The sequence below is a fragment of the Stigmatopora nigra genome, chromosome 20, assembly GCF_051989575.1.
Source record: "Stigmatopora nigra isolate UIUO_SnigA chromosome 20, RoL_Snig_1.1, whole genome shotgun sequence".
Classification (NCBI taxonomy): Eukaryota; Metazoa; Chordata; class Actinopteri; order Syngnathiformes; family Syngnathidae; genus Stigmatopora; species Stigmatopora nigra.
Window position 1 is genome coordinate 5,277,544 of NC_135527.1, and position 15,823 is coordinate 5,293,366.

The 15,823-nt window shown below is 33.0% G+C and overlaps 1 protein-coding gene across 1 annotated transcript; it reads left to right on the forward strand.

Moving 5' to 3' along the window:
• The first annotated feature begins 2,173 nt into the window (after window positions 1-2,173).
• On the forward strand, window positions 2,174-5,154 carry tmem256 (transmembrane protein 256). The gene is made up of 4 exons (XM_077742208.1): window positions 2,174-2,306; window positions 2,418-2,455; window positions 2,530-2,610; window positions 4,904-5,154. Exons 1-4 carry the CDS (start codon window positions 2,228-2,230, stop codon window positions 5,045-5,047), a joined length of 342 nt encoding a protein of 113 aa, XP_077598334.1. The 5' UTR covers window positions 2,174-2,227; the 3' UTR covers window positions 5,048-5,154.
• The last annotated feature ends 10,669 nt before the right edge of the window (window positions 5,155-15,823 follow it).

Consider the following 15,823-nt stretch of genomic DNA (forward strand, 5'->3'; position numbering starts at 1 on the left):
CGGAGAGAAACGTTTTCCCTGCTCCATTTGTGGGTAGAAATTGTCTTCCAAGCAAAACCTAACCCACCACACCCGAACTCACACAGGTGAGAAACCTTTTTCCTGCTCGGTTTGCAGTAAGAAAATGACTTCCAAGCAGAACTTGACACAGCACACGAGAACACACACTGGGGAGGAACCCTTTTTCTGCTTGGTTTGTGGCCAACGATTTGCCGAGAAGGCTAAATTGTGGATCCACACCAGAACGCATACTGGGGCGAAACCTTATGCCTGCTCGGTCTGCAGCCAGAGATTTGCGCACAAGAACTCCTAAAAAATCCACCAAAGAACCCACACGGACGAGAAACCGTTCTCCTGCTCCGTGGGTGGGGAAGGATTCCCTGCCAATTCAGATTTAACAAAACACACGAGGACCCATACCGGTGAGAAACCTTTCACTTGCTCACTGTGTGGCCAAAGATTCGCTCAGAAGGAGCACTTGACGGAACATACGAGAACCCACAGTGGTGAGAAACCGTTTTCATGCTCATTTTGCGGTCAAATCTTCTCCAAACACAAGAACCCACACTGGTGAGAAACCTTTCTCCTGCTCAGTTTGTGGTGAAAGATTGTCTTGGAAATATCAGGTTAAGAGACACGTGTGTGTTCGGATGGAAAATGGTGACCAATAAACATTTTAGTCTGTCATGCTGATTATTTTGGTTCGAATGATGATTTTATTAATTTTCACGAGTATAAATGTGACAATCAACCAAGTTGCCATTTTTTCCGGACTATAAGTCCAACTTCATTTTTCATGGTTTGGCCTGCGACAAATACTCAAGTGCGACTTATATACCATATTTTCTCACATGTTAGCTGCCTCCGCATGTAAGTCTTACCTTTAAAATTGCCTTAAAATTGTTGAATTTGACAATTTTTCTCGTATAAGATGCACCCTGACTCACAATTTCCACCTCCAAATTCGTGGTTTTAATAGGTAGTACAATTTTTTAATCTAGAGAAAAATCATCACAGGTGGTATTTATTTATTTATTTATTTATTTAATTTTCAGCTGAGTTTATCTGAGATATCTCTACTAAGCTTGTTTACTATTGTTACTTTGCATTGTGACTTTGAGACTTATATGTTGTTGTTTTTTTTTGTTTATTCCTTATGTGACTTATAGTCCAAATGTTGTTATTTTAATGCTGCTACGGTTCAGATTTTAATTATTATTTTTATGTTTGAGGAAGTAAATCAAAATTAAACGTGGCTGTTGCAGTGAAATTGTTTTTCATTTCTTTAATTTGTGAAAATTAATTTGTAAAATGGCTGTCTTTTGCTGAGTATTAGCATGAAATACATGAATGATGGTAAAATAGCCATAAAAGAAAGTTTATAAGACATAATATGTAAATTATTGCATCCTTGTGAATGTTGTATTTGTATTATTGCTCAAAATATTGTTTATATATTTAATGCTCTTCCATATTGAAGATGGCTGATTAAAATAATCATGGCAAGATATTTTTTTGGTGTTTAAATGTATCTGTCCCAAACAAATACATTTCAAGGGCGCTTACATCTTTAATATAAGATATAAATTCAAGTGAATACAATATTTTTTTCACTGACTGCATGTTGCACCAGTTTAATTAATTGTGTTTATTTTTATATTATGATTATTATTTTTACAGGCAGTAGGGTGGATTCTATATTTTTTTAATTAAATAACACAATAACAAAAATGCTGCATTTTAAAAAATCGCAAATACTCATTCTTACATGCGATACACGTAAATGTCCACATAGTCGTGCCAGAGAAAAAAATGTAATCAATATTTTAAGATAATATCCTCTTCTCTAAATAATGTTTCTTTTTAAAACAAAAAAACAATTATTCAAACAAAACAAGGCAATGAAGTAACAAAAAATCTTGCAAACCGCGTATGAAAATTACAACAACATAATTGAAGAATAAACAAAAAACATGGATTAAAAGTCAAAAAACTAACACAAATAATAATTTTTATAACTAATGAAATATTTTCGATATAAAACAACAACATGAAGGCCTAAATTATGTTACAAAAGGAAGCTTACTAGTTTAGTAGTTTATATATGACGGCTTGTTACACTTCAGTCCAAGAGGTGGCAGTAATGTTCGCAATTGCAATAAAACTACAGAAGAAGACGAGCAGCTTTGTTGACTTCCGGTTGTTTGTAGCTACATGCTAAGCTACCATGACCGCTGTTGTTGTCCGGCGGCTAGCTGCTCTCTCTGGGGCTTCGGCGGTTGCTCTCGGTGCCTACGGAGCACATGGTATTTATTTTATATCATATTCTATTCACTGCTTTTGAAATATTTTCCCCTAAATAATCTTTTAAAACTAACACGCAGCTTAATTTCTGTCGTTGTGACTTCATTTGGCAGGTTTTAAACACAGCGACCCTGATGATTACCAGAGAGTGGTATGATTTAATGACCCTTTAGTATCGAGAAAGCACGATTAATCTAAAATATCGTTTAAATATGTGTTTTACAGCTATTTGAAACAGCCAACAAGTACCATTTCTACCACAGTTTGGCCTTGTTAGGTGCAGCCCATTCCAGCAAACCTGCTGTGGTAAGTAAAGTTTTCTTTTTACACCTTGTAAATATAATACATGACTACATCTTCAGTCTTTAAGATGAAAAGTCATGTATAGTATACTTTCTAATAGTTTGGCGGGCTACAAAAGTTATCTTTAAAAAAATAGATTAGATTAGATAACTGTATTTATTACTTATTTGGGAGATGTCACTGTCAAGTAGCAAGAGGGTGAGAATACAGACACAGAAAAAGACATTTTTGAATAAATAAATAAATAAATAAGTACTAAATAAGTTAATAAATACATAAATAAATACATAAATAAAGGTGACATAGTAAGCATAATCGATCGGAGGCGGTCGATCATGTTTTTTATTTTATTTCTGTGACTATTTTCATCGTATGCTTTTTTTTTTGTGGGAAAATCACATAGAATTACGTAGACAAATATTTTTGTAACTATTTTTTTATAAATCTGCAATACGGAAAATATGTTTTTGTACTCCCGTGATTGAGTAAGATTCCAAATTCCTAAAAAGAACCATAAACCACTAAAAATGAACCAATTGAAAGAACCATTCATGAATTTTACGACGCAGACGGGGAGCAGACACTTACAGAATCCTAGCATCGTAAAAGTTCTGTTGATCGTCGATGCGATACCGTAGTGACGCAGCAGGGTGTGCGTACAATCTCGTGACATTCGTCATCTAGTGATGTCATCTGGTGACCAGCCAATCATGTATTTTACAGAATCCTGCCTATCAACGACCTCTGGTCGAATAAATAAATCGCTAAATAAATAAATAGATAAAAGAGAAAGAGATAGATATATATAGCAACAGACAAGAGTAGGAGAGTAGAACTCCTCGACTCCGTTTCCGGCCTGGTAATTATGAGGCCCATGATGGAATGATTGGTCAGAGGTGTTTTATAGCAACATAGCAACCCGCTTATTTATGTATGTATACAGTGTTCCCTCACTTATCGCGGTTAATGGGGACCGGGACCCCCCGCAATAGCTGCATTTCCGCGAAGTAGGCGTGCCCCTTCAAAAATGCTTAAAGAAACGTGTATCAGGTGCACAAAAGCACCACCAAGCAAAAACATCATAGTAGTCCGTATGGAGGATCTTCTGCAGTTTTTTTGCACGTAAGAAACATCGTTATTGAAAGTTGTGAACATTGTTTTTTTGGGCGGTGAAGATGCGCCTGTAAACAGCCATGATGTCATCAATGCGATTCCTGAACTCTCGCCATGTTATTGACCATTTCTTTGGCCTTTTTTTGATGCAATTACCAATTCTTATTGAATATTTTGTTTCCACCTCTTGTAAAATGATGTAATTTATAATTTTAACTTAATATCTTTATTTTTTTTTCTGAAAAAAATCTGCAAAGCTGAGTCCGCGATAGCTGAAGCGCGAAGTAGCGAGGGAACACTGTATATGTGTGTGTGTGTGTATGTATATATGTGTGTGCATGTATATATATGTATATACAGTGTTCCCTCGCTTATCGCGGTTAATTGGGACCGGGACCACCCGCGATAAGTGAATTTCCGCGAGGTAGGGATCGCCCTTCAAAAATGCTTAATTTAAATTGAATTCCAAATGTGTATATATATATATAAATATATATATATATATATATATATATATATATATATATATATATATATATATATATATATATATATATATATATATATATATATATATATATATATATATATATATATATATATATATATATATATATATATATATATATATATATATATATATATATATATATATATTATTTTTTTTTTTTTTTACCCCCCTGTATACAGTACATCATATAGAATACGGGTAGAGAGACTGAAATTCATTTTATAACAAAAAAAACTGTAAAATATGTTTCAATGTAATATTTGTATTATTATTTTCTTTAAAAAAAAAAATCCGCGAAGCTCTGAGTCCGCGATAGCTGAACCGTGAAGTAGCGAGGGAACACTGTATACGTTTATATACACGTAGATGCACATGTATACATATGGTTGGCCTTAAAATAGTCAACTATGGAGAAGATACGGCTGCCCTCCTCCAGACCAACAGGGGGCAGGAAAAAACCCAATCAAACTCACCTCACTTCCTTCCTGAGGTCATAGGTCATGAACCAGTTCACTACTCCAGCCTTGTACAATAAGAAAGGCAACAAAGTATCAATTAGATGCCAGCTGATTGATGCTTAGTTTGTTTTCTCACAAGTAGAGAAGTGTAGTACTTGACACATACCTTTTTAATTGATTTAAAGAGCATTTTTACTCTCTTTTTAAAATGTAGGCTGGCACCCTCCTGATCGCTGGCATGGGAATGTTCTGCGGATCACTCTACCACCAAGCCATGACGGGGGACCCCGGTTTACGCAAAGTTGCCCCCGTGGGAGGAATGGCCATGATTGCGGGCTGGCTGGCGCTTGTCCTGTGACCGCTGCATGCATACATGTTCCTGTTGTCATATATGTCGACATTCAGCACTGATTATCTATGAAAAATGGATGTTACTTGGATTAAAGTTTTCATTTATTGAACATATCACAATTTCCAGCACTTTTTATAATACTCAAACGGAAAATATTTTCAAATTAAAAGACTACAAGCTTATTATTAAACAGCTGTCTGTCCATACATCTTTTTCCTCTATTAAAACATTAAATTGACCTGTAGCAACGAGGATTAATTATTTTTTTTACACTAATGACAAGTTTAAATTAATATTAACAGAGTTTTGATGCTTTAATTTAGAGGTCAACTTTACATTTACAGTCTTTTTTTTTCCGTCACACACCTGAATCAAATCATTCGCTTGCTGGTGAGTTGATTATTTGATTCAGGTGTGTGGCAGGAGGGAGACAAGGAAAACAGACAGGATTTTTACTTCTTTATTATCTGATAGAAAAAAAATTATAAATATTTCTGCTATGTTTGTGCCAGAAAAAAATAATGCTAAAATGTTTTTTTAGATATTTAGCTTTTAATTTTTAGTCTTATAGGTCAATCTGAGGTCAAAATTTTGTTTGTTTTTCAACAATTTGTAAAATTTTGAAAATTTTATTTATGGTAATGCCCATTTTAATTAAAATTGGTGTCAATCGTTTTGTTTTAATTTTTAAAAATCTATATTACACCATTTACTTCATAATTTCAGCATTTATTTTCTTCCCAGATTTTTTTTTGTTCCATAAATTACGTAAAGGTGACGTACCAGGAAATGACATAATTTGCATGATGTGGAGTTCCTATTTTTGTCCACTTGAGGTCACCATCTTAACTTTTTAAACTGATTGCCAGCCCCAGTTGCACCTTGACTTATGAAATGAATTGGTTTAAGCAGACAACGGCCGTCAAACATGGTGAGACAGACAGCCAATGAGAGCACAGTATAGAAATTTTCTAGCAAGAGGCAGTTCATTATGTCTGCCAGTCCTCCCATTTCAAATTGTTTCGTGTCAAGCAGTTTAATTTAGTTACTTGATAAATAATATGGCCTAGAATTAATTTATATAATACGTACACTCATCACGTATTGTCCGGACTATAAATTGCATTTTTTCAACAGTATGTATTGCTCAAGTGTGACTTGTTTTTTTCCAAATCCCTTTTTTTTTCAGACCAAGGGTGTCAGACTTGGGTTGGCTTGCGAGCCGCTTTAACGTCAACTTGATTTCACGTGGGCCGGACAATTTTAGATATAATATTTAGATTTTTTTTTAAAATAAATGGATTAAAAGAACTGGATTAAAAGCCCTGAATATTCCGTTTTTGTATAGATCTAAAACAATGTTTATTTGAGTTTTTTATGTTTTTAGATTTTACAAAATGATTTTTGAACTAAAAACACAGAAAAAATGGATTAGAAAATGACAATTATTGATGTAAAAGGGGGGAAATTAGGAAATTTAATATACATCTATACTCTTCATTTGAATTTGATCCTAAAACAGAAAGTTGTTACTCATGATTTACTTTCCCGGGCTTCAGAAAATGAAAATGCGGGCCAAATTTTGCCTGCGGGCCACCACTTTGACACCTCTGTTTTAGACTATAGTAAAAAAATACATGTTCCATTGTCCTGTACTTTTGTTTGAAAGTATGTTGTTTTTTTAATTGTTTCTGATCAAACAAAAAAAATGTCCTCCCTAAAATACGACTTAAACTCCAGTGTGCCTTATTTATACTTTTTCTTCGTTATTGTACATGATTTGCCTGCTGCGACTTATACTCGGAAGCGATTTATAGTCCGGAAATTATGGTATGTGCAATGCATTTGTTCTACATTTCAAATTTAAATTTTTTTGTGAAGGAAAAACAAATCTAAGGTTTTTCTTTTCTTTTTCGGTGTAGTCAAATTAAGAATTAGAAGAAATTAGATACCGTATTTTCACGACTATAAGGCGCACTGCATTATAAGGCACACCCTCAACGAATGACATTTTCTCCATATATAAGGCGCACTGGATTATAAGGCGCACCCTCAATGAATGGCACATTTTAATTTTTTTCCATATATAAGGCGCACTGGATTATAAGGCGTCCTGTCTATTTTGGAGAAAAATTTAAGACTTAAGTGCGCCTTATAGTCGTGAAAATACAGTACTTTTTTTTAGTATTTGTTGTTTTTATTCTGCATGGATGCCACTATTGGTTGAAGTACGATTGTTTATTCAATATATTTTTTTGCATTTATCAGTGTCAGTACAGATTTAGTTGTTTTCCAGCCTTATTCTATTTAAAACTTGACTGTATAAGCTAAATACCATATTTTCCATATATAAGGCGCACCACATTATAAGGCGCATCGCATTATAAGGCGCACCCTCAATGAATGGCACTTTTTTTCCATATATAAGGTGCACTGGATTATAAGGCGTCCTGTCTATTTTGGAGAAAAAAAATAAGACTTAAGTGCACCTTATAGTCGTAAAAATACAGTACGTTTTTAGTTTTTTTTAGATTTTTTTTGTATTTATTCTGCGTGGAGGCCACTATTGGTTGAAGTACTATTATTTATTCAATATATTTTTTGCATTTATCAGTGTCAGTACAGATTTAGTTGTTTTCCAGCCTTATTCTGATTAAAACTTGACTGTATAAGCTAAATACCATATTTTCCACATATAAGGCGCACCACATTATAAGGCGCATCGCATTATAAGGCGCACCCTCAATGAATGGCACTTTCTTTCCATATATAAGGCGCACTGTCTATTTTGGAGAAAAATCTAAGACTTAAGTGCGCCTTATAGTCGTGAAAATATAGTACGTTTTTTGTTTTTTTTTTAGATTTTTTTGTTTTTATTCGGCGTGGAGGCCACTATTGGTTGAAGTATTATTGTTTATTCAATATATTTTTTGCATTTATCAGTGTCAGTACAGATTTTGTTGTTTTCCAGCTTTATTCTATTTCAAACTTGACTATAGAAGCTAAATACCGTATTTTCCATATATAAGGCGCACCACATTATAAGGCGCACTGGATTATAAGGCGCACCCTCAATGAATGGCACATTTTAAATTTTTCCATATATAAGGCGCACTGGATTATAAGGCGCCCTGAATATTTTGGAGAAAATTTAAGACTTAAGTGTGCCTTATAGTCGTGAAAATACGGTATTTTTTTCCATATTCATCCCGTATTCGGGAAATTTCACTGTCACAGTAGCAAGAGAGTGAGACACAATACAGACACAGGAAAATACATTTTAGACATAAATAAATAGCTTCATAAATAAATCATTTTTTAGCGCTACACTACTAGCATGGCAACATCAATAATAACATTCTTTGCATGTTTTGACTGACTTTAAGAGAAGTAAGTATCCGTCTGATTGTGTGTTATGAGAATTTGTAGATGCACTGCTCGCCCGATTGTCACATCTTTTAACATCAGAAGTTCGTGTCATCCATTTCGCTGCTCTTAGCCAAGAAGGATTCGGAAGAGGCAGCAGAAACGGCGCTGTCCACTGACATGTTGTCTCAGAATTTGGGCCATTGTGTGCAAAGAAAGTCAAAACTAGTCATTGTCATTGAAAAACACAGTTTGGCAGAGAGACAAACAGCTTTAGGCATGCGCACGGTTAAGTCAAGAAATTATTTTGTATGCATGCTACGTCATTAGCCCAAAATAGGGAACCAACTATTTTCATTTTTTTTGCAAGTTAAAGAATGAATATCACCTAAACATCTTTAAAAAAATTGTCGCATATGTACACTTGTACTACACTGGACCAAAAAGCAGTTGTACCTTGAGATACAAGCTTAATTCGTGCTGGGACTGAGCTCGTATGTTGATTCTCTCGTCACTCAAACGAATGTTTCCCATTGAAATGAACTAAAAACTAATTAATTTGTTCCAAACCTCTGAAAAAACACCAAAACTGGTTATTGGATTGGAAAAAAAACATGTATTTGTTCTAATTTGCTATCTGTTAACAAAGTAACAAATAACTGGTAGTTTTATAGTACTAAAATGTGTTTAATAGAACTAAAATTAGAGTTTTTGCATGGCAACGCGCTCGTAACATAACAAACAAATCTAAATGAACTTGGATTACAATGCAGACACTCAAAAATAAATTTAATCGAACCTTATATTAAACTATATTCAAATTTTGTTTGATATTTTGATACCTTTCTTCTCCCGGGTTGGCTCTATTAGCCCCGCCTCCACTCTGACTTTTAGATGCAACCTATCGAATGTTGTTTGCTTTGGTTTTCTTTCTGTTTTTGGTGTTTTTTTTTTTAGGGTTGGAACAAATTAATTTGTTTTTAATTCATCTCAATGGGAAATGTTCGTTTAAGTTACGAGAAAATTGACATACGAGCTCAGTCCTGGACTGAATTAAGCTTGTATCTCGAGGTACCACTGTATTTTTAAAGGGTTTAGTTGGTAGTTATTTTTGAAAACCTTGGACCTGCTGACATAATTTAGAGTTAAAATTCTGCTTTACAAATAAAAAATCCAAGTTGTGAGACCAATTAACATCATAAATAGAGGTACCACTGTAAAATAGTATAATTATTCTCTATAAATCTATAAGCTTCATTTGAATTTTAGTATGAAACAAGAAGCATTGTAATCAAGTTAATTTAAATTACCTTATTTTCACGAATATTAGGCGCACTTAAAAGTCTTAAATTTTCTCCAAAATAGACAGTGCGCCTTATAATCCATTGCACCTTAAATATTGAAAAACAGAAAACCAAAAACGAAAAACCACCACTGTCGGATATTAAAAGAACACAAACGCCTGAACTGAAACAATACTATTATACGGTGCGCCTTATAATACAGTGCGCCCTATAATACAGTGCGCCTTATATATGGAAAAAATGTAATTCATTCATTCGTACTATCACTACTATCACAACTATCGCTACTATCACTACTATCACTACTATCACTACTATCACTACTATCACTACTATCACTACTATCACTACTATCACTACTATCACTACTATCACTACTATCGCAACTATCGCTACTATCACTACTATCACTACTATCACTACTATCACTACTATCACTACTATCACTACTATCACTACTATCACTACTATCACTACTATCGCAACTATCGCTACTATCACTACTATCACGACTATCACTACTATCACTACTATCACTACTATCACTACTATCACTACTATCACTACTATCACTACTATCACTACTCTCACTACACTCACTACTCTTACTACTCTTACTACTCTTACTACTCTTACTACTCTTACTACTATCACTACTCTCACTACTCTCACTACTCTCACTACCCTTACTACTCTTACTACTCTCACTACTCTTACTACTCTCACTACCCTTACTACTCTTACTACTCTCACTACTCTTACTACTCTTACTACTCTTACTACTCTTACTACTCTCACTACTCTCACTACTCTCACTACTCTCACTACTCTCACTACTCTTACTACTCTTACTACTCTTACTACTCTTACTACTCTTACTACAATTACTACAATTACTACTATTACTACTATTACTACTATTACTACTATTACTACTATTACTACTATTACTACTATTACTACTATTACTACTATTACTACTATTACTACTATTACTACTATTACTACTATTACTACTATTACTACTATTACTACTATTACTACTATTACTACTATTACTACTATTACTACTATTACTACTATTACTACTATTACTACTATTACTACTATTACTACTATTACTACTATTACTACTATTACTACTATTACTACTATTACTACTATTACTACTCTTACTACTCTTACTACTCTTACTACTCTTACTACTCTTACTACTCTTACTACTCTTACTACTCTTACTACTCTTACTACTCTTACTACTCTTACTACTCTTACTACTCTTACTACTCTTACTACTCTTACTACACTCACTACTCGTACTACTCTTACTACACTCACTACTCTTACTACTCTTACTACTCTTACTACTCTTACTACTCTTACTACTCTTACTACTCTTACTACTCTTACTACTCTTACTACTCTTACTACTCTTACCACTCTTACTACTCTTACTACTCTTACTACTCTTACTACTCTTACCACTCTTACTACTCTTACTACTCTTACTACTCTTACTACACTTACTACTCTTACTACTCTTACTACTCTTACTACTCGTACTACTATTAATACTATTACTACGATTACTACGATTACTACGATTACTACGATTACAACTATTACTACTATTACTACTATTACTACTATTACTACTATTACTACTATTACTACTATTACTACTATTACTACTATTACTACTATTACTACTATTACTACTATTACTACTATTACTACTATTACTACTATTACTACTATTACTACTATTACTACTATTACTACTATTACTACTATTACTACTATTACTACTATTACTACTATTACTACTATTACTACTATTACTACTATTACTACTATTACTACTATTACTACTATTACTACTATTACTACTATTACTACTATTACTACTATTACTACTATTACTACTATTACTACTATTACTACTATTACTACTATTACTACTATTACTACTATTACTACTATTACTACTATTACTACTATTACTACTATTACTACTATTACTACAATTACTACTATTACTAATATTACTACTATGACTACTATTACTACTATTACTACTATTACTACTATTACTACTATTATTATTATCTAATATGAAAGAATACAGACAGTTCCCTTTTTTAAAAATGAAAGTGTGTAGATATACATAGAGTAAATATCGTGGAAGCAAGCAAGGAGGAGCCACCTAATAAGAAACGAGTTACCGCCAGTAAACATGCGTCATACGGTGTTTGTACGTTTTTGGGGGGTTTTGTACGGGGAATCATAATCATTTATAAGGGCAGTTATCGGCACAGGTTGACCGGTATGTCATTCAAAACTCTGGTTAAAGGCAAGTTGTTTGTCCCTTATTAAAGGCGGATTGGTCTCACAGATGTAAATTTTGTTGTGAAGGCATGAGGTTGACTGGTGCACCCAGATCAGGCACCCCCACACGTTGCCGCGCAAGCATAATTAACGCCCTAGTTAAGCTCATCTGCATTGCTCTTCAAAGGAGATCAATGCAAATAGATGCGATTTGGCCACTGGCGCCAATTAGGCCCAAAAAGTCTGTCTTGTAGCTTGGAAGCTTCGGTTATTGCGAGGGTTTCATCACAGGGGAAGAAATGCATTTACTGCATAATTCACCTCCATTTTTCATTTGGAATCCTGGGGATGGACGCATGTGGAGTTTGAGTAGTTTTGCTTATACTGCGTGGAGAGGTTGTGGGGTTTTTAGGGGGGGTTTGCTGGGTTTGCAGGGGTTGTCAAAAGGTATGGGAGAGGATTTATGGCTGAGGAATTCTTATTGTAATGAATTCAATGGATAAAGTTAGAGTTTTGATTTTTTGTTATGAGATTTTTGAGTTGAATTTGGTTTAAAAAGTTTGAATTCTGACTTTTTAATATGAATTTTGACTGGAATTACTGTATGAAAGTCAATTGGAAAAGTATGAAATCTGATGGTTCAGAATTTTAACTTACAATGAAGTCAGAATTTTGACTTTTTTCAATTCTGGGAAAGTCCAAATTTTGACATTTGAATTCTATGAAAAAGTCAAAATTTTGAGATTCGAATTCTATGAAAATGTAAAAAATTTAGACATTTTTCAATTCTGAGAAAAAGTCAAAATTCAAACATTTTTAAATTCTGGGGAAAAGTAAAAATTCTGACATTTTTTCAATCCACAGAAAACGTTAAAATTCAGACATTTTCCAATTCTAAGACAAAATCAAAATTTCAACATATTTCAATTTTGAAAAAAGTCAAAATTCAAACATTTTTAAATTCTGAGAAAAAGTCAAAATTCAAACATTTTTAAATTCTGAGAAAAAGTCAAAATTCAAACATTTTTAAATTCTAGGGAAAAGTAAAAATTCAGACATTTTTCAATTCTGAGAAAAAGTCAGAATTCAAACATTTTTAAATTCTGAGAAAAAGTCAAAATTCAAACATTTTTAAATTCTGGGGAAAAGTGCAAATTCAGACATTTTTCAATTCCGAGAAAACATCAAAATTCAGACATTTTACAATTCTTAGAAAAAAATCAAAATTTAGACATTTTTCAATTTTGAAAAAAGTCAAAATTCAAACATTTTTAAATTCTGAGAAAAAGTCAAAATTCAAACATTTTTAAATTCTAAGGAAAGGTAAAATTTCAGACATTTTTCAATGCTGAGAAAACGTCAAAATTCAGACTTTTTTCAATTCTACGAAAAAATCAAAATTTCAACAAAACATCAGAATTCTCAGACTTCCTCAGAAATTTGCCTTCCTCAGAAACTTGAAAAACTCATTTTAAAATTCACAATATTTTTTCTCAGAATTTAGAATTAAAACAATTGGATTGAAAAAGTCTCAATGTTCTTTTTCATCTTTCTAATTTTTCTGATCTTTTTCCAATTCTAAGAAAACATCAGAATTAAGAAAAACCCGACCTTATTTTTAGAAACCAAATCGTAAAACCAATGTACGCCTGGTTCAGACTTTTCCCACCTGAACCAAAATATATATATATATATATATATATATATATATATATATATATATATATATATATATATATATATATATATATATATATATATATATATATATATATATATATATATATATATATATATATATATATATATATATATATATATATATATATATATATATATATATATATATATATATATATATATATATATATATATATATACAGAGTTCCCTCGCTACTTCGCGCTTCAGCTATTGCGGACTCAGAGCTTCGCAGATTTTTTTCAGGAAAAAAAATTAAAGATATTAAGTTAAACTTATAAATTACATCATTTTACAAGAGGTGGAAACTAAATATTCAATAATAATTAGTAATTGCATCAAAAAAAGGCCAAAGAAATGGTCAATAAGACGGTGAGAGTTCATGAATCGCATTGATGACGTCATGGCTGTTTCCAGGCGTCACTCGTTTATTTTTTGGCTGGCTAGCATGGGGTGGTATAGGATAGGCTTCAGCACCCCTGTGGACACGGTGAGGATAGAAATTTCTTTTAGAAAACAAATGTGAATTGCCGTAATGGCCCGAAAGGATGACGGTATTTTTTGTGAATTACTGTAGAGGCCCGAATATAAGACGGTATTTTTTGTGAATTGCCGTATTGGCCCAGATCTAAGTCAGTGTTTTTTTGCATTGAAATAAGACTAAAAATATGTCGTCGTCTTAAATTCGGGTTTTAGACATTATACACATTCACAACGCTAGATGGCCCCAGATATGTTAAAAGCGAATAGTGAATGCAGTCATTGCATTATTTTTTGTTTTTTATCAGTGTAGATTAGTTAATTTGTTAATTGGTTAAAGCCAAGCCATTTTGATTGCACTTTAGTTTACATATTGTTCAGTGAATATTAAAATACAATAGACAATATTGAATGTGAAAAAAACATGCACATTCCCTCAAATATATTCTTATAAAAGAAGTACTGTCATTATTCTCTGGATAAAAATTGAATTTGGTGTTCCAAAAAGTATTTTCCAAACATGAGTCTTGAAAAAAGAAGAAGTCGTCTTATATTCGGGTCAATACAGTACAGTGTTCCTTCGCTACTTTGCGCTTCAGCTATCGCGGACTCAGAGCTTCGCGACTTTTTCTCAGGAAAAAATAAATAAAAAATTTAAAGATATTAAAAAATATAATTTACATCATTTTACAAGAGGTGGAAACAAAATATTCAATACATACAATAAATTAGAGGAAAAATAGGCACATTATTTTGCCTCATCTAAATCATGCAAAAACTGTCTAAACATTTAAATATGTAAACTAAAGTACAATCACTTTTAAAGTAATACCTTCTGTATTTTTTCAATGTAAATTCACTGTGTGGTATTCTGTATCCCTCTTAGTGGTTTTACTGCAACACACTATTTTATGCGGCGGAGCAACATATGTAAAGATATTAAGTTAAAATTATAAATTACATCATTTTACAAGAGGTGGAAACAAAATATTCAATAAGAATTAGTAATTGCATCTAAAAAGGCCAAAGAAATGGTCAATAACATGGTGAGAGTTCAGGAATCGCATTGATGACGTCATGGGGCATCTTCACCGCCCAAAAAACAATGTTCACAACTCCTAATAACGATGTTTCTTACGTGCAAAAAAACTGCAGAAGATCCTCCATCCGGACTACTATGATGTTTTTGCTTGGTGGTGCTTTTGTTATACGTTTATTTAAGCATTTTTGAAGGGGCACGCCTACTTCGCGGAAATGCACTTATTGCGGGTGGTCCCGGTCCCCATTAACTACAATAAGCGAGGGAACACTGTATATATATTTCTGGGTAATAATTTCAAAAGTGAGCCAAGCGAGCTATTTACGAGGCCTGACTTGGCCAGTGCAAATGAACAGGCTCCCTCATTAAATGCTGCGTTGATCGCTCGGTTTAATGGAGGCGAAAATTAGGGGAAGTTTTCCATTTCTACCTTCAAGCAATACAAACCCTTATAAATTCCACCTGCTTCCACATCTACATATTTCCGTATAATTCAAGACATTTTTTGGCAGTCACTTTCGCGTGAACGCCTCCCACAGAGCTTCAAAATATAAACATCTCCACAA

What these genes read in the sequence shown, in the direction of transcription:
- tmem256 (XM_077742208.1), top strand. Translation starts at nt 2,228, where the DNA reads ATGACCGCTGTTGTTGTCCGGCGGCTAGCTGCTCTCTCTGGGGCTTCG. An exon ending in CGGTGCCTACGGAGCACATG is followed by an intron (nt 2,307 to 2,417) that starts GTATTTATTTTA and finishes TTCATTTGGCAG; the next exon opens with GTTTTAAACACAGCGACCCT. An exon ending in ATTCCAGCAAACCTGCTGTG is followed by an intron (nt 2,611 to 4,903) that starts GTAAGTAAAGTT and finishes TTTAAAATGTAG; the next exon opens with GCTGGCACCCTCCTGATCGC.